Source organism: Sceloporus occidentalis, unplaced genomic scaffold, assembly GCF_023333645.1.
Source record: "Sceloporus occidentalis isolate IW3139 unplaced genomic scaffold, rSceOcc1.0.p SCAF_3, whole genome shotgun sequence".
NCBI classification, from domain to species: Eukaryota; Metazoa; Chordata; class Lepidosauria; order Squamata; family Phrynosomatidae; genus Sceloporus; species Sceloporus occidentalis.
In genome coordinates this window covers 222,510,599-222,534,064 of record NW_028316983.1, presented here as the reverse complement: position 1 = coordinate 222,534,064, position 23,466 = coordinate 222,510,599, and the positions used below count along the sequence as shown (strand labels likewise).

Here is a 23,466-nt window from a genome sequence, read left to right as displayed (position 1 = left end):
TTACTAAAAGATGGTGACATTGATTTTATCCTGGCCCCTGCTGTGGGATCTCTTACCACAGCAACAACTGGCACTGGTCAAGGACCCAGCACATCCACCATCCCAGGTGAGAAAACACTATTTTGTATTCTTCCATGTGTTGTCTTCCTTCTGTACTAGATGCCATAACCTAAAAGCGCAACTTTCCTTCAATATTTTTTTTAGTATATGAAAAAAGCTTACTGTATCAATTTCTTATGTAAAAGATATACAGCCATTTGATTTATCTACACCACCTTATGCATTGAAATATGTTGTTCACAATCTCTGCTAATTTCAGATTATGAAATTCCAGTCCCATATATACATTAAGTATCTTAATTTATCAACACATCACATTTCTAAGATAATTAAAAGTGCTGGATAATCATAAGGTTAATATCGTTGTTCCCCTTACGTGGATTTGTAAAAAATATGCTTTTTCTATAGATACCACATTCACTGAATGCTTTTCCTCATTTGTAGGTCCTTCTACAGAGCCCTCTGTGTTGGAATCAAAGGACAGGAAAGCAAATGCTCACTTCATACTGAAACTGTTATGTGACAGTGTTGTTTTACAGCCTTATCTTCGGGAATTGCTGTCAGCCAAGTAAGGGTCTCACATAGTATTTTCACCCTCTTTGGAAGCAGGTAGATAAGACATGATGTGCCTTTTTTGTTTGTCCATCTCAGAGAAGTTGATGAAGGGCAACAGCAGGGCACAGTCCTGCATTCAGCTGTATCCCTGCTTCTTTGTGAAGACAACTAAGTAAAGGCTGGCTACACTCATAAAGGATCCTAAAGGGTGCTGTAAACTAAATTGGGGTTATGCATTTCAAATATTGAAAATAAAATGATCCTGCACAAGCTGGAATTTATTAGCTAATACAATTCATATGCATTTCTTTATTAGAGCATAGGGGACCCTGTCCTATGAGCTGAATTAAGCCTATTAAGGCCCTTAGTTCAGTTATGAAGTTTTCCCCCTCATTGCTACTTGTCTTTCTAAAAGCTTCATACCCTCAGGTAGGAGAAGGACGGGGGGAAATGGGAATCTCCATGGCTAGGGAATCAGTTACACCCTCAGCCTTTACTGTCCAGAGTAGAGGAAGGGAAAATGCAGTCATATAGCACTTCATGAACCATCTGAGTCTGAAGATCAGGGCTCTGCTGGCATTTAAAGCACAAGCTGACTGTACCCGATGTTTCCCCCCATCTTGCCTTTCCATGTAGAGTGAGGCTAGGTCTCTAACTAAAGCAGGACTGTAGAAATTACAGATGGTGCTTCACCTATGAAGCTAGTGATGTCAGGGAGTGGCCATATCCCCTAATGCCATTCACAGTTTGAGACATGTCAAGTGGGATCTATCCCACCATCTCAAACTGGTTCCCAAATCTTCATGTAGGGAACTACAGTAGGTACAGCAAGAGTTATTGTTTTATGCATATCCATCATTCATATAATCCTAATTTTCACTTTACATTGTTACTAACTTGGATTTTGTCTGCAAGTAAGTACCAGACTTTGACAAAGCTTTTATATTTTGATACTTCATTTTGTGCTTTTAAATGGCTTTATGTCAATTTTTTGTTGTTTCTGCTCCATATTTTGATATCCTAATGTAGGTTTTAAAATAGGGACAATTCTGAATAAGGTTATTCTGCTCAACCTGCATGATTGCCATTTGAACTTGACTAAAAATAATACTAAAAAATTCTTGATTTTAGGGATGCAAGAGGCATGACACCGTTTATGTCTGCTGTTAGTGGTAGAGCATATCCTGCTGCAATAACCATTTTAGAAACTGCACAAAAAGTTGCCAAAGGTATGTGAGGTGTGGTGTTCATTATTACTGTACATAATTATTATTGGGAGGTTTTATCCACCAGAGCCTTTGGGGTTAGATGAAAATATAAAATGTAAAAACTGAAAACACAGCCTTCTTGCTGCTAATTCACAAATCGTTTTTTCACTTACCTTTTTTTGCAATGAATGATTAATTAGAAGCAGTTCCCTGTGATATTTCTGCTACCACGAATTATTGTGGGAGATTATGCATTGATATCTTGGAATTTAGTTCTGTTTTTTCAGGATATGATGATAATTGAGAATAGTTAAGCAGTAAAATGGCTTAACAATGAGACAGTAACAAATAATGTATTCTACATCTAGGTAGAATGTATTGTAATGTAACCAATACAGTTTAAACTGTTTTTTAAAAACTAAACCACAAGGGTGATAATGCTGCAATAAAGTGTTGTTGTTTTGTTTTACATGACTTTCTTGGGTTTTCAGTGTTTTCTTAATTTGTATTGTTTGCTCCTCAAATAGTCTTTAAAACATTGTTTTGAATTGTCTCTTTTTTGGGTAAAACAGCAGAGGCAACATCTAGTGAAAAAGAAGAAGATGTGTTTATGGGAATGGTTTGTCCAGCTGGTACAAATCCAGATGATTCTCCTTTATATGTTCTGTGTTGCAATGATACTTGCAGCTTTACATGGACAGGTGCAGAGCATATAAATCAGGTAATTTGAGGAAAACTTGACTTGTATTTGGTCTACTAGATTCTTGGTATGGAGTAAAGACAATTGTCCTAAGCCTTTCATGGGGTGATTTTAGAATTTCTACCATTGTTTTAGTGCTGCTTTTATCCCTTTGGTAGTTCTTATTGATGCTTTTTCTTTTGATGTTTTGACTTCTAATATTTTGTTTGGGGATCCATAATGAATTGGCTGAAATTAAGTCCCATTGAAATAAGTGGGCAAGTTAGTCATGATTAGTTTGGGTGTGGGATACCTTATATACTAGTGTATGAGTCAATGTCATGTATAAGTTGAGGGCAGATTTTGGGACCAGATTATAACCTGTGGATAAATCAAGGTTAAATCACAGAGCCATGTAACAAAGCATGAAGCAAAGGAAACCAGCGCCAAAGCACTTCATAAATTCTGCCAGACATAACTGTTTGCACTCTACCTAAAGGCTGGATAGATAAGGAGGTAACTACCGTAAATGGTGGCTGTACAATGTGTGTTAGAGCTTACCAGTTTATGCGCAGGGCTGTAAAAACATGCTCATGTCAAAAAAGATGAAAAGGCAAAGAAAATGCCAACTGTATGAACAGTGATTACAGCTTTAATCTTTAATGTGATATCTTTTCCTGATTTTAACCCAGAAAAGCTGACAGACATGCACAATATCTTACTCAAATCTTACAAAGCTTAATTCCTCATTGTTGAAATAATTGAATAAATAGTGAAACTGTTGTTTATGACATTGGCATAAATATCATCTGCACTGTCGCAATCCATTGAGTCATTATCTTGGTAGGTGGCACTGTCTTCTTCTTGCCTGTGGAGGCTGACTTTGGACTGCTCACATGCGTGCTGCTTGCAAAGTGTGCTCAGAGGGGGAAATGCCTATTTTTCCCTCTCTTAATCATTCATTCGTGGTGCTTCTGAGATTGTGGGCAGATACCTGCACACTGCAACCCAGTTTGCTGGGTTGCTTTTCAGTACACCACTGCCTTGATCCCCCCCACCCATGGCCTGATCTGGGGCAATTGTTCTGGGAGGTTTTTCAGGGACCTGCAATGTGATTGCCCCAGACTGGGCCACAGGGCAGGTGGTCAAGGGAACAGATTGTCTAAAAGCAGCCTAGCAAACTTCTCCCCCCAAGCTGGGTGGGACAGCCTCATGTCCTAGGAAACCAGCATTGACCCAAGGATAAGACAACCCAGGTTTTTAAAATTAATTTTGACCCAAATTTCTCAACTTATAGTTGAGTATATAAGCTGTTTTCTTTGGGGGCAGTACCCAAGTCCTCTCTCCTCTCCAAGCGAATTTTTTTTTTGTTAGTTTTATTTATTGAAATATGTCTATCCCACCCTGTTTATCCTGCTCCATTTTATTTTTAAGCCCAGTTATGGCTCAGTGTTGGAAGGAAACTTTGAGTTGCTGTGGAATGCAGGATCATCTCATATTTAATTCAGGAGTGCAGTTCAGGATTTTGCCACTCATCCCCTCACAATATGGTTGTAGGTCCTTTTCTTTGAGTTTTTGTGCTTCTCACTTTCAGGCATACTTTCCAGTTTTGGAAGTTCATCATATCCATAAAAATGAAGGATATAAGGAAACAGAAAATGCTGATAATGATAGCTCAAAATGAGGCTGATTAAACAAAGTTCCATTTAGCAAAATTAGTATTCAATGAGTTTTAGGCTTTTCCCATTTTCCTTCTTCACTTCTTTGTTTAAAAATGACACTCTTTTATCTGCTTGATACTGTGGAGGAATGCCTAATAACTTGCAGAATGTGTAATGATTTTATTTATTGTACTATAATTTGGGTTCTTCTATTTCAAATTTTAATTATTTTCTTTTCATAAATTGGCAAATGCAAAGTAATGCTAGATTTCTTGGAGTTAAACATTTTTAGCTCCACTTGTAACAAAATTTTAATAATTAAAAAAATATTTTAGCAACTTTGTAATTTTTGTTTGAATAAACGAAGTCATGACTAACAGTAAAATCCTATACAGGGCTACTGGAAAATAAGAGCCATTGAGTTCAATGCGACTTATTCCCAATTAAGTGTATATAAATACACTTACATTTCATTTAAAATATTTATAATCCTGCCTTTCAGTAGGAGTCTTCAAGTAGCTAACAAAGTTATTTCCAAGGATGCTAATAAACACAAAACCACTAAAAATAAAACCAAGTAGCAAGATCCAGTGATGTACAGTTGACCCTCCTTATCCACGCATTTTTTATATACGGATTCAATCATCCACAGCTTGAAAATATTAAAAAAAGGTATAAATTTCAAGTATCAAACCTTGATTTTCCCATTTTATATAAGGGACACCATTATGCTATGCCATTGTATTTAATGGGACTTGAGCATACACAGATTTTGTTATTCATGGGGGTTCCTGGAACCAAACCCCAGCAGATAACAAGGGTCCACTGTACATTGGAGACTGCACCCTTAGAATTGGGGCCTCCCCTCCCCTCCCCCTTTTTGATGCACATAGTGGGAAACAACCTTGTCTTTTATTTCAAGGATTGACGGTTCTTTGCCATTTATTATCTGACCTCTGTCTATCCATGGTTCCTTCTAGTTTATCTTCTGGCCCCCTTGGCTTCCAACCTGTGAACAACATTGTTGTCTAAATAGCACAGAAAGATATCTACAAATGTTATACCTCTTCTTAAACCTTAATCCAATTTCTGCTGTAAATGTGATTTTCCCAATTACTGGCTTTTGGTGCTTTTAGCTTAATATTTCATATTGGAGGGCTAGCCATCTGTGGATTGTCACACCCCCATATTAGTCAATGGATATGTGGGCCTGCCGCCACCCATTGCTTAACATGGGCTTGAAGTCCTGCAGCTTTTCCCATCTCAGGGCTGGGGATGGAACCAAACCCCTGTGGATGGAAAGGGCCCACTGTATAAAATGTAAAAAGAAAGTGAATTGCCAAACCTATAACAACTAGGTATTATAAAATTAATCATAGAATTTTGTTGTTTCTAAAATGCTGAATTTCATCCCCTTTTAGGATATCTTTGAATGCCGAACATGTGGTTTGTTGGAATCCCTATGCTGTTGTACAGAGTGTGCAAGAGTGTGCCATAAAGGTCACGATTGCAAGTATGTGCATTTTATCCCTAAACTGAGGTTTCAATAAACTGTTGTATGACCTAAGTAGTTATTGTTTAAATCTGCTTGAAAACAGTACTACTTCATTTTTCTTAAATGCTCTGATAATAGAGTCTGGATTTTTAGTGGGTGGGCAGATGACACAGGAAGATTGAATTTGCAACTGTGAGGCTTCTCCCTGTTTCAGGGATAGGAAAGGCAGAGGTAAACAATTGGACATCTTTCTCATCAGTTTTTGTTGCTATTGACAAGAGGCATAGTAGAGAGTGGAAACAGCCATTTTAGTTTGGACTCATGATAGGAAAAGAAGTGGCTACTTCACATGCAGAGCCATCATTGTTCTCACACTAGTGTAGTTTCATAAACAAGGTGACTTGGAATGTAGCATTCAGATAAATATGGCTTGATAGGGTTAACAGATTTTTAAATGAACATGTTATATTTCTGGAACTTGATTCTGTTGCTTATTGGTGTTATGGAGATGTGTATTTTGATATTTGAGATACAGATATTTATTCTGTTTTCAGGCTTAAACGCACATCTCCTACAGCATACTGCGACTGCTGGGAAAAATGCAAATGCAAAACATTAATTGCAGGACAAAAATCAGCTCGCCTTGATCTTCTTTTCCGACTGCTTACCACCACAAATCTTGTCACCATGCCAAATAGCAGGTAAGCTTTTGCTTATTACGAATAATTTTTACCAGAAAAGTCCAGTATAGTTCCCTGTCTTACCTCTGTGCATGTGTGCTTTACAGGGGAGAGCATCTTCTGTTGTTCTTAGTACAGACAGTTGCACGACAAACAGTAGAACATTGCCAGTATAGGCCGCCACGCATTAGGGAAGATCGTAATCGCAAAACTGCAAACCCTGAAGGTAGCAAATTTTTTTACACTCAAGATTTTTTCTTACAGTAGAAATCTTTCTGGTATAATGACCCATGTGGATTTCCTTTATTTATTTGCACTTCAGATTCAGATATGCCTGATCATGATTTAGAACCTCCACGTTTTGCCCAGCTTGCCTTGGAACGTGTATTACAAGATTGGAATGCACTGAAATCTATGATCATGTTTGGTTCACAGGAGAACAAAGACCCGTGTGTATTTATTGCCTTTGTTTCAATTGCATTTGTAAACTGATTTTTGTATCACAGATTTAAAACTTACATTATATTTCTTCTTCCATTACTTTCTTTCACTTTTTTCCAAGTCTTAGTGCAAGCAGTAGGATTGGTCATCTTTTGCCAGAAGAACAAGTATATCTTAATCAGCAGAGTGGCACAATTCGGCTGGACTGTTTTACACACTGTCTGATTGTGAAGTGTACAGCAGATATTTTGGTAAGGCACATTTTGTGTTTCTAAAACTAGAGCACCCAAAATAGTACACTATACAGATCTGATTTTCCTATAGAATTATATTTTGACTGGTTTGGAAATATAAGTAGTGGCACATTTATCCTACTCTTATATGAATTGTTTTCCTAAAGAACCTGTATGGTTACAGAACAGTACATATTATGCTAATAAATTGTTCTCTACAGCTCTTAGATACTTTGCTGGGGACTCTTGTTAAAGAATTGCAAAACAAATACACACCAGGTCGCAGGGAAGAAGCAATTTCTGTCACAATGAGGTTTCTGCGTTCCGTGGCAAGAGTTTTTGTCATCCTTAGTGTGGAAATGGCTTCTTCAAAAAAAAAAAAGTAAGCTTGTGTTTTTTTTCTAAACATACCATGGAGGAAATAGAAAAGAACTTGGAGATGTCATTTTATATTGTCAGTGATGTAGTAATCTGTTCATTGTAATGAAACAAAAAACTTACACACAATAACTGGCAAGTGGTAATCCTTGCTAGTTACATGCAATCATCTGCTGTGCTCATCCAAGTGAAGTAGAAATGTCGTGCACCATATTTCTTGTTTTTTAAAAAATAAACTAAAGATTACAAATTAAATAAATATTTCAGTTTACAAAGTACTACATAGAAGTTGGTTGTCTTATAGTTACCATGTGTGTTGTTCTGTGGCTTCCTACATAAATTCAGTTAAATTGTGAAATCAGTTGCAATGATAGTACTTTTGAAATATTTGCAATTTTAAGACCAGTACTAACATAATGGTTAGCTTTCACTGAATGCACTGAGTGGAATAGAAGTTTCTGTTCATCTCAGTAAAAATTCTGCAAGGTTGCTCATATCAGAAGTATGGAAGATGCATTCTGATGAAATGTTCTGCCCCTCTCATTATTGTATAGTACCATCAGTGTGCGTGGTGTTTTAAAAGTATATATTAGAACAGTTTCCTCTCCACCAAAGAGTTTACAATCTAACATGCAAAGTGGATGGACAGTGACGTAAACTGGAAGGCCCTGTGTAGTTAGTTGTTCCTTCTGTATCTCCTTTTGTTTTGTTACAGGCTGAATATAGGGCATGGAAGCTAGTGGTTTTTGCCAAAGGCATAATAGAAAAAGTTGATTGGGGGAGAAAATTTCAATGAAGTAAGAGAGGTGACAGCACACAGGTGTTTGAAGAGAAGGAGGAGGCAGTTTTGAGAATATGGAAGAAATGGCAGAGGCTTATTGAGGTAGCAGATAGATGATGGAAAAGCTGGAGGAGTGAAGGTCATGAACATGATGCATCTGGGTATAAAGTCAGAGAGATAAGGCAAGGCAAAACTTCATATAAATAAAGACACAGATTGGAGAAGTACTGTGTAATCACAGTAATAAAAGTTGTGATGGCAGGAGAATTTTGGATAGAAGTGAAGGAACTAAGAAGAGACTATGGGGAGAAGAATGTAATAGTCTAGATGAGAGATGACAGGGCACAGAAGAAAAAAGACCAACAGGACAAAGAGCATTTTTATACTGTTTGTAAAGGGAGAAATTACATGGCTTGGTTGTAGATTGAGCATGAGAACACAGCAATTTTATTTCAGTTCTCTGGAGGGAAAGCCATTAAATAAGACCTGCCCTATTTTACATATTTTCTTTATTCTTTTCATACACACATTAATATGCATATTTCCTGTTCTTTTTCTTTTCCAGTAACTTTATTCCACAACCAATTGGAAAATGTAAACGGGTATTCCAAGCTTTGCTACCCTATGCTGTGGAAGAATTGTGCAATGTAGCAGAATCCCTTATTATCCCAGTCAGAATGGGCATTGCACGACCTACTGCACCTTTTACGTTGGCAAGCACTAGCATAGATGCCATGCAAGGCAGTGAAGAACTGTTCTCAGTTGAACCACTGCCTCCACGACCATCGTCTGATCAGTCCAGCAGGTAATTGTATTGGTTTATTGTTACAGTTACACCTTTGAAACTTTGTATATCATAGAATCATAGAGTTGGACGAGACCACTAGGGCCATCCAGTCCAACCCCCTGCCATGCAGGAAATCCAAATCAAAGCATCCCTGACAAATGGCCATCTAGCCTCTGTTTAAAGACCTCCAAGAAAGGAGACTATCACCCTCCGAGGGAGTGCATTCCACTGTCGAACAGCCCTTACTGTCAGGAAGTTCCTCCTAATGTTGAGGTGGAATCTTTTTCCCTGTAGCTAGCATCCATTGTTCCGAGTTCTGTTCTCTGGAGTAGAAGAAAACAAGCTTGTTCCCTCCTCAATATGACATCCCTTCAAATATTTAAATAGCGCTATCATATCACCTCTTAACCTTCTTTTCTCCAGGCTAAACATCCCCAGCTCCCTAAGTCGTTCCTCATAGGACATGGTTTCCAGACCCTTCACCATTTTTGTCGCCCTCCTTTGGACATGCTCCAGTTTCTCAATGTCCTTTCTGAATTGTGGCGCCCAGAACTGGACACAATATTCTAGGTGGGGCCTGACCAAAGCAGAATACAGTGGCACTATTACTTCTCTTGATCTAGACACTATACTTTTGTTGATGCAGCCTAAAATAGCATTGGCCTTTTTAGCTGCCGCATCACACTGTTGACTCATGTTCAACTTGTGGTCTACTTGGACTCCTAGATCCCTTTCACACGTAGTTTCATTCAGCCAGGTGTCCCCCATCCTATATTTGTGCATTTTATTTTTCCGCCCTAAGTGCAATACCTTACATTTCTCCGTGTTGAATTACATTTTGTTAGCTGTAGCCCAGCTTTCTAGTCTATTCAGGTCATTTTGAATCTTGGTCCTGTCCTCTGGGGTATTAGCTATTCCTCCTAATTTGGTGTCATCTGCAAATTTGATAAGTATGCTCCCAATTCTGTCATCCAGGTCATTGATAAAGATGTTGAATAACACTGGGCCCAGGACAGAGCCCTGTGGGACCCCACTGGTCACTTCTCTCCAGGATGAAAAGGAGCCATTGTTGAGCACCCTTTGGGTTCGGCCGGTCAACCAGTTACAAATCCATGTAACTGTTGCCTTGTCTAGCCCACATTTTACAAGCTTGTATGCAAGAATGTCATGGGAAACCTTGTCAAAGGCCTTACTGAAATCAAGATATACTATATCCACAGCATTCCCTTCATCTACCAAGCTGGTAATTTTATCAAAGAAAGAGATTAGATTTGTCTGGCATGACCTGTTTCTCTGAAACCCATGTTGAGTTTTTGTGATTATGGAATTACCATCTAGATGTTCACAGACTCTTTGTTTAATTATCTGCTCTAGAATCTTTCTTGGGATTGATGTCAGACTAACTGGACGATAATTGTTGGGATCGTCTTTTTTTCCCCTTTTTGAAGATGGGGACAACGTTTGCCCTCCTCCAGTCTGCATATAATTCTTAGCAGAGTATCATGTTCTTCCTTTTGCAGATAGATTTATCGCAGAGTGATAGTCAGATACTCTTGGTGTATTTCTGTACAAACAAAGGGTATAAGTATTGTTTCACTTATATCACACTAAAGAAGCTCAAAATGTTCAGAATGATAACAGAGTGCAGAATAATAGTGAAGCATTTATGCAGTTTTAGGAGGGTAGCAAAATATTTCACACAATACTAGAACCTCAAATGTATCTGAAAAACTGACCATATCTGAAGAAAATAATGGTTATAGAGAAAGGAAGTTGATATTCTATAAACCATTTTCTAATAATTTATTATTAATATCATTGGGGTATGGGGAGGCAATTCTTATACGGTTATGTAGCTATGGAAGATTTTCTCTATTACATCAGAGATGTGTGGCTCTCTAGATTGTGTTCGACTGCAGAGTTTACCACCCTTAATCATTGGCTGCAACTTGTATTTCAATGTATTTTTATTTATTACTGTATTTTTGCTGTGTCCTTGTTTTAGGCATTTTGTTCAGTGGTGACTTTTTATTCAAGGCTTTCAGTGTTATTTAAAAAAGTATTCATGTATGTATATGGTTTTAACGGTTTTAGCCTACTCTGCTGTTTTAACTTGGAGATTTGTTTACTATGCTTCCACTCCCATTTCAATTATTTTATTGTTTTTATCTGGAATTGTTTAAAATAGTTTATATTGTTTTAAGTTTATGCTATCCTGAGATTTCACAATAAGAGAGGATGGGATAGAAATATTTTAATAAATATAATAAGTAAATAAAAATGTTGTTAATCACATTAGATGATACTGTTGGGAGAAAGGCAGGAGGATATAAATAAAATAGAGTTGCACTGAAACAATACCCATAGTGCCTCACATTCTTTTACTCCATTTTAAATTGGTTCTTTTCTGATAAGAGAAGCAAAATGAATTGTGTTTAATTTTTTTACTATATTTCAGCTTTCTCTTCTTTTTCTCTTGTAGTTCCAGCCAGTCTCAGTCTTCCTATATCATTAGGAATCCACAGCAAAGGCGGATCAGTCAGTCTCAGCCTGTTCGTGGTAGAGATGAGGAACAAGATGACATTGTGTCAGCAGATGTGGAAGAGGTTATTGTCGTAATTGTTTTCAGTGGAGACATCGTATTTATTTTGAAGTAGATAGCTCTTTGGAAGTTAAATTCATTTGATACAGGAATGCATAGTATACAGCCTTGTTAGCACTGGGGTACAAATATGTCCACACACAGAAGACTGTCAGCCAGGAAGACAAACAACATTGCCGAGTCTGGAAGTAGTTCACAAGTGGTGAGGTTCTTCCAAAGAGGCTTTTAATTTTAGTTGCAGCAAATATTTACAATCACGATACAGCAATATTTACACAAACCAGCATGATGCTCCACCATCAGCTGACATCCACACCACCACATTGTGCACTGGAGCATTCATTCTTATATACACAAACACAGCTAGGATTCTGATCCAACCCCCTGCTAGTGTTTCATCAGCTTCCTGTCATGTAGCCACAGTGACAGTGCAGTTTGGAACTGCTATGACTCATCTCCATGCTCATGTGGCATTAGCTTCCTCTGAGTCAGCATTTCCTCTTTAACCCATTGCATGCACCTGAAACATTTTACACAGCTTTGGGCAAAAATATACTGACAAGCCTGTGGTGTTATAGCTGGTCGCAGTCCAACACTCAAGCCACCCACCATGCTGATAATCTGTTAATTGGTATGTATTCACTGTGATGCAGCTGTAACACCACAGCCAGTGTACTATTCATTCCTGTATCTAATGAATTTAACTAGGATTTGAATGCCTGCTCAGACATGGAAACCACTGGGTGACCTTGAGCAAGTCACATTATTTTAGTCTTAAAGGAAAGTAGTGGCAAACCTCTGAATAAATCTTGCTAAGAAACCCTTGCCAAACGGGGACAACTTGAGAGCATATAACAATATCAGATACCAAAACATGTGCAACTTCACTGTGATAAAAGACGAAAAACAGTGCCATGTTACCTTGTATCATCAGAACTTTTCAGTTGTTTTAATATGTTTACAGAATGTTTACATTGTTTTTGTTTTTGAAGTTACTGTTTAAACTGATCTTATTGTAAATTAGCCACACAGAGAAGTTATGATATCGGGTTCGATATAAATATTTTAATATTTTGGTAAATAAAATTGTGATATAACATCTTAGAAAACAGCGTACCATTACTTGATCTTTCATAGTAAACTTCTTAATCATTTAGCTGGAATAGAAGCTACAAGTCCAAAGGGTCCATTAAATTCAGTTAAATTGTGCAATATATGTCTTTGAAGGTCATAAAATGTTGCCTAGTATAAACATTTCTTGTTCCAGGTTGAAGTAGTTGAGGGAGTAGCTGGAGAGGAGGACCATCATGATGAACAAGAAGAACATGGCGAGGAAAATGCTGAGGCAGAAGGACAGCATGATGAGCACGATGAAGATGGTATATTTGAGCATATGTGTTAGCCCATTCAACTATAATGGAAGGGAGACAGTATTGCTTAAGTGCAATTCCATTCACTCAGTGGAATTTCTGTTTCTCTTTCCCCTTTTAATGTCCCCTGAAAATCTGCTCTGAGGTGTTGTCCAACCCTTCAGAGCAGATATTGAGGGTGTGTGAGGAGCTGCAGCAGAAAGATATCAGCCCTTATTCTACTGATAAAATGAGTTTCATCATCTGAAAAACTGAATTGGATTTCATTCACAGTGTCGACATATAAAATAGTCCTGTGTAGACTACTGAAAAGGAAGACCTCCTTAATTTTTCTGAGTTTTACTTTTAAGCAAGTGCACATTGCTGCAAATTCACTCTCATGACCAACTTTTCAAATTGATTTCAGTGGGAATCAAACATCAATTTAATCAGATACAACTTTCAGAGATTGTCATGCGAAGGGATCCATAAAACAGGCTTTCCTTTTGTTAATAAATTCCCTTTTACCAAAATGGCATATTGCTATGTCTAAGGGAGCAATTCTGTGTTATTATGTAGAACAGGAAAGCTATAGACCCATGACAATGAAACAGGAGACTGGGGGAAAATTATGGCTTTCTGTGGGGGTGGTAAGGAATGGGAGTAATTAAAATGGGAAAATAGCTTTTTGAAGAATCTTAACTATTCTGTAATGTAGCTTGCTGTGTTAACATAGTTCCATAAATTTAATACACTTCACACTAGGAAGTGATATGGAGTTGGATTTACTAGCAGCAGCAGAAACTGAGAGTGACAGTGAGAGTAACCATAGCAACCAGGACAATGCTAGTGGACGCAGAAGTGTTGTCACAGCAGCTACAGCAGGATCAGAAGCAGGTAACAAACTTTTTATCAGCCTTCATTGTGATTCTATTATATTTTTGCCCCAGTAGATTGACTCAGTTTTTTAAAAATCTGAACAGAAATTGCTCTAGCTTCTATAAGCTAGATGGGGTTTAGCCTTAGAAGGGCTGCATGCTTATTACTGTATGAATGGTCTTTTTCATAGTATAAATGGAAAACTTAAAATGCATAAAGCAAATAGAGCTAACAATGTGAAAAATGCATTAGGATGGAAAAACTTGCTTTTTTAAAAGCATACTGCAGAAGAAATGAGTATCACAGTATACTCTGGGAATCTGGACTTTTAATCTTCTCAACAGTTAGTCCCACTGAAGTCAATGAAACTACATCAGTTTAAACAGTCATTGAGTTATTCCCTGATAGATATATTTCTACAAGAAAATTGAAAGACATGCTCCTCATGATTTATATCTATTCCACAGGTGCTAGCAGTGTCCCTGCATTTTTTTCTGAGGACGACTCTCAGTCAAATGACACCAGTGATTCTGATAGCAGTAGCAGCCAGAGTGATGATATTGAGCAAGAGACATTTATGCTAGATGAACCTCTGGAGCGAACAACAAGCAGCTCACATGCCAATGGTGCTGCCCAGGCCCCTCGCTCGATGCAGTGGGCTGTGCGTAATACCCAGAATCAGAGGACAACTAGCACTGCACCATCCAGTACCTCTGCTCCAGCAGGTATTCTGAAAGTTGGTTTTGTACACCACTGTGTCTGCTTTTTCGGGTTTGTTAGCTAAGGGGTTTATGTATATAAAAAATTGTTAAGGAGGTTTTGTTCTTGTTAACTGCCTTCAATTTGATCCCTACTCATGTTGACTGTATCAGTATTGTCCTCAGCCTGCCATATAGTATTTGTTGGTTATATAAGATTTATGAATAGGATCAAGTGTTACTTTGGTTCACCTGTTGATCATTGTTTGTTTTTTCTTTTTTCCTTTAGCAAGTTCAGCGGGTTTAATTTACATTGATCCCTCAAACCTGCGTCGGAGTGGTACCATCAGTACAAGTGCAGCAGCTGCAGCTGCAGCTCTTGAGGCTAGCAATGCTAGCAGCTATTTAACATCAGCAAGCAGTTTGGCAAGGGCATACAGCATTGTGATCCGACAGATATCTGATCTAATGGGCTTGATCCCCAAGTATAACCACTTGGTGTATTCTCAGATCCCAGCTGCAGTGAAACTGACATACCAAGATGCAGTAAATCTTCAGGTAAGATGCACCAGAAATATCCTGATTTCCACATTTAAAAATTTAAAGGGAATTTTACCTACAACATTTTAACTCATTAGTACTACCCTTTCGTTAAGTATACGTTCTTCAGTCATCATCTTAATTGCATGCTCATTGCCCACTAGCTTCATTCCTTTTCTCTGTAAACATTTACTCTCTTCTCATCTAATGAGTGACATTTCCTCTCTGTGTAGCAGGTGAAAATTTTTACTCACCAGGTGTTTTGTACAGGAGAAGTACTTGTTGAAGCAGTATAGTTCACAGACAAGGAAACTGTTTTATGTCGAGGTTTCCATTCCAGCAGTGGTTGGGTCCAGAATCTGAAGAGGTCAGGGCAAAAACATCCATTCATGGACAGCTCTGTTTGCCAATACAGGGGCTATCGGTCTACATACCCATGCAAGCCTGCATCTGCCCTTCCTTGTAACAGTAGGCAAAATGAAAGAGGCTGGAAACAGGTTGGCAAGCAAGACAATCCTTCTGTGGTCACTTTGAGCGAGCAGTCCTGTTGTTGCTTCCTCGTGATAGAAGAGGCATCTGAGAAATTATAGATAATACTGGGCTAGAGAGGCAAAACATCTGGGACAACGGGTGATTCAGATGAGTTTGAAAGTGGCTGTAGGAAAATTGAGATGGACCAAAGACTGAGTGTGTATACAAGTCTTTCTGAAACTTTACCGACTTCAGACAAAACAAAGTGCCTGGGGTTGTACATTGTGATTGTCAAGCTTTCTGGTCTATAGCTGAATTAGGCTGAAGGAAATACAAACCTTGTTGCATTCTGATGTAGAAAACAGCATTTGGAGGTTGTGGAACAAGCTGTGCCAGGTAGCACCAACAAGTGTTTGTCTATGCCAGAGTGAGGTAAAACTGCCCCACCCCTAAAAGCTTAGGGAAATTTGCCTCGGGTCCTGAAAGTGAACCAAGCTTCCCACTTTCACTGTGCACCATGACTCTGCAAAAAGCTGGTACAAGGTTTGGGCCACCATAACAAGAGTCTGTTTATTTGTTTACATTGCTTTCCTTTTCCTCCACATAATTTTAAAAATAATTTACTACATTTATATATACAAAACTGCATCATGTGAAAAGTTTTTGTTTTCTTGTGATACAGAGGAATTTTCAAAGAAAGCAGATAACTTGTATAAACTGTGCAAAGAAAAACTATAACAAAATAAACGGATTAGAGTTGGTTTAAATTCTTATGACGTGAAATAGATTGTGTGTTTCTGTGTGTCAGAAAGGTAATGGATAATTGACAATCATAGGATATATTTGTTTGTTTTGTTTTTTAGAACTATGTTGAGGAAAAACTTATTCCTACTTGGAATTGGATGGTGAGCATTATGGACTCCACCGAAGCTCAACTCCGTTACGGTTCTGCACTTGCATCTGCTGGAGATCCAGGGCACCCAAACCATCCTCTGCATGCATCACAGAACTCAACCAGGAGAGAGAGGATGACAGCACGTGAGGAAGCTAGCCTAAGAACTTTGGAGGGTAGGAGGTATGAAAAAGTATCTTAACAGTTGTATTTTACATTAGAGTACCCTACCACGACACCCTTGCTACATAAATAATTATTTAACTCCAAGACAACTTTAAAGCAATCCAACTCCAGTGGCAGTGTTTCTCATACAGTAATCACCCTGTTAGGGAGAGCTATAAATGATGCATTTTAAGGCCTAGCATATGTAGTATGTATTTTTATTTTTATTGTTGTTACAGGCGTGCTACTTTGCTCAGTGCTCGACAGGGCATGATGTCTGCAAGGGGGGACTTCTTAAATTATGCCCTCTCCTTGATGCGTTCACACAATGATGAACATTCTGATGTTCTACCAGTTCTGGATGTCTGCTCTTTGAAACATGTAGCGTACGTTTTTCAAGCTCTCATCTATTGGATTAAAGCGATGAACCAACAGACAACATTGGATACACCTCAATTAGAACGGAAAAGGTATGGAAGCCAGTTGTGTAGTGGAAATATGTATAGCTGTCCATCTGGGAGGGTGATGGTGTTTCTCCCTTCACCAATACAATTTAAAACAAGCGTTTTGGAGTATATTGGCCTTCGATACCATCGATCATGGTATCCTTCTGGGACGCCTGAGGGAGTTGGGAATTGGGGGCACTGCTCTACAGTGGTTCCGTTCCTACCTCTCGGGCAGATCCCAGATGGTGGAGCTGGGGGACTGTCGCTCCGATAGCAGGGCCCTGACATCTGGTGTCCCTCAGGGAGCGATTTTGTCCCCTATGCTATTTAACATTTACATGAAGCCGCTGGGAGAGAACATCCGGAGACATGGGGCATGGTGTTATCAGTACGCTGATGACACCCAGATAATTTTCTCTATGTCTCCGACTGATGCAGTAACTAAGGATGGCATCTCTCCTCTAGATGCCTGCTTGGCGTCGGTAATGGGCTGGATGAGGGAGAACAAACTCAGTGTGAATCCAGGGAAAACGGAAGTACTGCTGATAGGTTCCCCAGTTCCGGGTGGTGAGATCTGTCACCCGGTCCTGAATGGGGTCACACTCCCCCTGAAGGACTCGGTGCGCAGCTTGGGAGTGCTCCTTGATTCGTCGCTCCAGCTGACTTCTCAGGTGGATGCGACGGTCAGGAGTGCTTGTTATCAACTTCGGCTGATACGCCAGCTGCGTCCCTACCTGGACCATAAGGACCTTGAATCTGTCGTACATGCTTTGGTAACCTCTCGATTGGATTTCTGCAATGCGCTCTACATGGGGCAACCCTTGTACCAAACCCGGAAGCTGCAATTGGTGCAGAACATGGCAGCTAGATTGGTCGCTGGTAGCTCCAGGTCGGATCATATAACACCTATTTTAAAAGACATTCACTGGCTGCCTATCCGCTTCCGAGCTCAATACAAGGTGTTGGTTTTGACCTATAAAGCCCTAAATGGCTTGGGCCCAGGGTACTTGGAGGACCGCCTCTCCGCATATAATCCGCCCCGCACACTCAGAACTTCTGGGACTAAATTGTTGGAGGTCCCTAGGTTCAACCTTGTACGGACTTCACAGAGGGCTTTCGCCATCGCTGCCCCTTCATTCTGGAACAAGCTCCCTGTAGAGCTTCGCTCCGCCGCCTCACTAGTTACTTTCAAGAAAAACTTGAAAACGTATCTATTTCGGCTGGCCTTCCCACCTTAGTTAGATTGTTTGTTTATTTCCCTGCCCTCTTTTTTCCCTTTCGACCTTGGATCGATGTCAATTATTCTCTCCTTCTCTTTGCTCTTGACATGTGTATTTTATTTTTAAATGATGCATCTCTAATAATAAAGTACAATTAAACCTGGAACTGAGAACCTATGAACTATGAGAATAGGTTAAACCTGTTCATCTACAATATTTTCATGGTGAAAGTGCTCTCAATTTACTTGCTTTTCAGAAAACATTAAAGGTTGCAAAGTTGAGCATCTCAATCTGTTCCATCAGAGTTCTGTGTTTGCCCAGGAGAGTGACCAGTGCTGATAGGGAAATGGGGGAATAAGACTTTCAATACTATTGATCATTGTATTGTTTTGGATCATATATCTGGGTTCAGCACAGTGGTACTGCTTTGCAGTGTTTGCACTCTCTTCTGGGTCATCATGCTCCAGAAATCAATACTATGGAGATTCCCGAAGGTTCCTCTTTTGTCTCCTATCCTTTTAGTTACATGAAGCCAGTTAGTTAGGTTGTTCAAATTTGGAGGGAATGATTTTGCCAGTAGACTGGTAGTATTAATCTGCTTCTTATTTTCATTGAATTCTGGCCTGGAATGGATGTTTGAGACAAATGATAGTTTGAATGAAGGTGAACAGATTTCAACTTAATCCATAGAGGAGGGAAACCTTTTGCCATGAACTGGGCCAGCCCTCTAAATGGGCAGGTTTCATAGTCTTTGAGTACATATGTAGCCAGCATTATCCCAGGATATCCACAGCTCTGGCTAATTCCTCAGATCTGTCTGATACTGACAGATAAAGCTTTGACTGCTCTTATTATAGCAGTGATTTTTAATTGCTTCCTTGTCCTTCATGTCTTCTTTTCTTATCTTCTCAAATTTTTACTTCAAAAAGTTTTTTTACTTTAAAAATTGCCATCATATTTATACATCCATTTACTCCTTCATTTACTTCTTTTTTGAGTCTTTATTCCTTTATACCTTTTTTCATAAATAATTATAATTCCGAAGCTATCTATTCACAAAAGTAGATCCCTATTCATGTTGTAAATAAGTAACTGTTTCCAATCTTTTTTGAAACCATCTATCATTTTCTTCTTTATTAAATAGGTTAGCTTATCAGATTCTATATAATCATATACCTTCAATAACCAGCTTTTTATCGTTGGACATTCTTTAGTTTTCCAATTAGAAGCGTACATTATCCTAACTGCTACTATCAGATAAAAAAATCAATTTCTCAAATTCTCTTTCCAATATTTCATCTGTGATCATACCTAACAAATGCATTTTAGATAGCAGTGATTTTAATATGTGCTTTTTAGTGAAAATGGTTCTAAAAATAAAATGTGGCTGCTTGCTTAATGACAGGGGTGAGTGACTGTATGAATTCACTTTACTGGTTTTAAAAAAATTTCATTGGCTACCAGTATGTTTCTGAAAGCAATTCATGGAATATTTAACAGTCATAAATGGGCACTAAGAAAGCTGTTCAACATAATTATATTACATGTTATAGATGTACTAATATTTCTTTTTGGCATTTATATAATTTTTAATTGGGTTCTGCAAAGCTTCGAAGAAGCTGATTGCACTTATTTCTCTTGCTCGTTTTTAGTTAGTTTATTGAATTTTTAAATATTTTAAAAATGTTTTATAGATCAACCTTTGATATATTATTAATAATGTTTATATACATGATGTACAGTAAGTTTGGTACTAAGCATTTATTTGCATGTATAGTTGCAGCACTGTATTATAAAATGTGCATATAATAATAATAATAATAATAATAATAATAGGTTTTATTTATATACTGCCCAATCACTAGGAATCCGAGCGGTTTACAACAGAGGGGATAATAGACGGTTCCCTGCCCTCAGGCTTACAATCTAAAAGACATGACACAAAAAGAGAAGGGAATGGTGAGGGGGGGGAGGGGATCAGGTTCAGCATTCTTCTCTCCCTCTGAGGCCTGGACCAAGGCAGATGGACTGGAGGGAGGGCTCTTCTTCTTCAGGCTAGCCCTGATGGAGCTGGGCCTGCCTGGTCAACTCCCTCATAGGCCGGAAGATGAATGTTATGGAGGGAGGAGTCTCTTTCTCCAGGCTAGCCCTGGTGGAGCTGGGCCAGCCTATTATCTCCCTCACAGGCCGAAAGATGACAGTTATGGAGGGAGGAGCCTCTTTCTTCAGGCTAGCCCCTGATGACACTGAGCCAGTCTGTTCTCTCCCTCACAGGCCAAAAGATGACAGTTATGGGGGGGGGGGGGGCGCTTTATCTTCAAGCTAGCCCTGATGGAACTGAGCCAGCCTATTCTCTCCCTCACAGGCCAAAAGATGACAGTTATGGAGGGAGGGCGTTCTATCTTCAGGCTGGCCCTGATGGAACTGAGCCAGCCTATTCTCTCCCTCACAGGCCAAAAGATGACAGTTATGGAGAGAAGGCGCTCTATCTTCAGGCTGGCCCTGATGGAACTGAGCCAGCCTATTCTCTCCCTCACAGGCCAAAAGATGACAGTTATGGAGAGAAGGCGCTCTATCTTCAGGCTGGCCCTGATGGAACTGAGCCAGCCTATTCTCTCCCTCACAGGCCAAAAGATGACAGTTATGGAGGGAGGGTGCTCTATCTTCAGGCTGGCCCTGATGGAACTGAGCCAGCCTATTCTCTCCCTCACAGGCCAAAAGATGACAGTTAAGGAGGGAGGGTGCTCTAACTTCAGGCTAGCCCTGATGGAACTGAGCCAGCCTATTCTCTCCCTCACAGGCCAAAGATGACAGTTATGGAGGGAGGGCGCTCTATCTTCAGGCTAGCCCCTGATGACGCTGGGCCGGCCTATTCTCTCCCTCACAGGCCGAAAGATGACAGTTATGGAGGGAGGGCGCTCTATTTTCAGGCTAGCCTCTGTTGACACTGAGTGGTATAGTGAAGCTAATTGTTTCAGAATATGGAAATAAGCCAGTGAAATACTTTGAATTATTTCTTTTGTATCACTTTTGTTTATAATTTTCTTCTTGTGCATCTAAAATGATCTACCATTCGCTTTTTTAAGGACTCGGGAACTCCTGGAACTTGGTCTTGACAATGAGGATTCAGAACACGAGAATGATGATGACACAAATCAAAGTCAGTATTTGCATAGTTGGTGGTAATTAGAAAACATGGAAACGTATCTTGTTGATCTGTGTATTTTGGGACTAAAATGCTCTGTAATTTTTGGGTAACATATTTAAAATGTGCTTTTAACCATTTTTAAAATATTTTTATTTTTAATGTATGTTTAACACATAACTTTCCAATCAATCTAGTAATGCAAAATAAACAACACAAATTGAAATCATTTAAGTGGAACAGTCTAACTAAAAAGATTGTATGTACAGTGCTGTGTAAATTTATAGCGCTTCATAAATAAAGGTTAATAATAATAATAATAAGTAATACACACCATAGAGATCAGAAGAATCCTGTTACAGCATTAGGTTATAAAGAATTAGTTTTCTAGGAGACTTTTTGAGGCACAATATAATTTATGCTTAATGTGTTATTTTAGGGACCAGCACTAGAAATGTTTTTTGCATGATTCAGACCTAAAACGCATGCAACATGTCTTATGCATTCTAGGTCTGAAACAATACTGATAAACAATACTGTTGAGTAATTAGGCGCAGGTTCCAGACATGTAGATTTATGGTCATAACAGTTACCTCTCCCTCAGTAATCAGCTGGGCTGTCCAGAACGTGGTAAAGCTGGTCCCCCTGGTTGAGCTTCTCAGTGGCACTTATGCTTGTCCTCTGTCATTGTCCTTTTGCAAACCTAAGTTGGCAAAGCCTGGCATGGAGCGTAACTTCATCCTTAAGATTTGGCTACTCCTGTGGTGTATCCATTCTTATAAAGACCCTTAAAATGGAATTTCTAGTCCATTAACCTAGGTGGTAGAAATTCAACTTCACTTTCCCAGGCTTTCCAGGTCACTGTATTTGTCTATTGCTTTCCTACTCTTCTTTTGGATGCTCTCCTTACTTGAATGCAGGGTGCAGGAGCAGGAAAACTTGTGTTCTTTCTTAGGTAGATATAACTCTACCTTCTCCTGCCTATCATCTCTTGGCAGTGTGTGTAAATATGTCAATTTATAACCTGCAAGCAAATGTGCAAATGTGCTGAACCCTGATGCTTAACGTTTAAGAAACGTTTTATACCATAACAGAGTTCATTTAATAGGAAAGCAAATAATTAACTGATAATGTTTCTGAAAATATTTTTCTGATATTCTTGGACAAAATATTGATAGTTGCTGAATTTCCTGTAGCTTTTAAAGATCCCAAACTGATCCCACACTTAATTTTCTGCCACCCCTCAACTTTTTGGCTTTTTAGGTGCTACGCTAAATGATAAGGATGACGATTCACTCCCAGCTGAAACAGGCCAAAATCATCCATTCTTCCGACGATCAGATTCAATGACATTTCTTGGCTGTATCCCTCCCAATCCATTTGAAGTTCCTCTAGCAGAGGCCATTCCCCTGGCAGACCAGCCACATTTGTTACAGGTAACTTTAAGTAAAAAAAAACCCCAAACAACCCCCTGTTACATTTCAGGTGTTCAGTTCTCTTAATATCCAGTGTTGGCAGTGCAGGACTGCATCCTTAATTGGTACAGTATGTCATGATTATTGAGGCATCATCTTCATTAAGTATAGACTACTTGTTGCATCACTCACCATGCAAAGCTAACCTACAAAGATGGTGAATCTTGATTGCCATCCATCCAACAGTTCACCTGTATATAGGGGGTTTGAGACTATTATAGTCAGATGAATGAGTTATTGGTCACATTTGATGAGAGAAGTTTGGTTGCTTTTAACTTGAAACAAATTCCCAACTTAACCTGTTGCATGTTGTAACAGAGGTTATTTCCCAGCTTACCTTTTCTTCACTGAAGGTCTTGCCACCCACTTTATCTCTTCTTCAGAATCCCATTGTGATTATTTAAAGGGAAATATGATGATTCTGAAAAGGAGACAAGTGTAAATGCCTCTTTGGGTCTCTGGTAGAGAATGTCTGGAACTCAGTGTCCCAGTGTATGGGACCAATTCTCTATGAAGAGGCTCAGGCAGTGATTCAACACAAAATATTAAGGTATTTTTTAAGATACAGTGGAACCTCGGGATACGAAATACCCGGGTTACGAATTTTTCGGGACCCGAAAAAATCC

General features: G+C 39.0%; 1 protein-coding gene across 6 annotated transcripts in view; it reads left to right on the top strand.

Moving 5' to 3' along the window:
* LOC149317548 (E3 ubiquitin-protein ligase UBR5) overlaps window positions 1-23,466 on the top strand; it is an 89,454-nt gene that overhangs the window by 46,995 nt on the left and 18,993 nt on the right. For 5 of the 6 annotated variants that reach the window (XM_089517747.1, XM_089517748.1, XM_089517746.1 and 2 more), the window contains 20 exons: window positions 11-106; window positions 505-628; window positions 1,747-1,844; window positions 2,396-2,544; window positions 5,585-5,676; window positions 6,213-6,359; window positions 6,446-6,564; window positions 6,661-6,787; window positions 6,901-7,030; window positions 7,234-7,394; window positions 8,737-8,976; window positions 11,441-11,564; window positions 12,828-12,939; window positions 13,675-13,806; window positions 14,256-14,513; window positions 14,776-15,044; window positions 16,361-16,572; window positions 16,794-17,024; window positions 21,307-21,380; window positions 22,629-22,801. In XM_089517747.1, the coding sequence (XP_089373873.1) occupies window positions 11-106; window positions 505-628; window positions 1,747-1,844; window positions 2,396-2,544; window positions 5,585-5,676; window positions 6,213-6,359; window positions 6,446-6,564; window positions 6,661-6,787; window positions 6,901-7,030; window positions 7,234-7,394; window positions 8,737-8,976; window positions 11,441-11,564; window positions 12,828-12,939; window positions 13,675-13,806; window positions 14,256-14,513; window positions 14,776-15,044; window positions 16,361-16,572; window positions 16,794-17,024; window positions 21,307-21,380; window positions 22,629-22,801 (3,068 nt within the window). The remainder of the gene's footprint in view (window positions 1-10; window positions 107-504; window positions 629-1,746; window positions 1,845-2,395; window positions 2,545-5,584; window positions 5,677-6,212; window positions 6,360-6,445; window positions 6,565-6,660; window positions 6,788-6,900; window positions 7,031-7,233; window positions 7,395-8,736; window positions 8,977-11,440; window positions 11,565-12,827; window positions 12,940-13,674; window positions 13,807-14,255; window positions 14,514-14,775; window positions 15,045-16,360; window positions 16,573-16,793; window positions 17,025-21,306; window positions 21,381-22,628; window positions 22,802-23,466) is intronic. The other variant, XM_089517744.1, reaches the window with a different exon arrangement.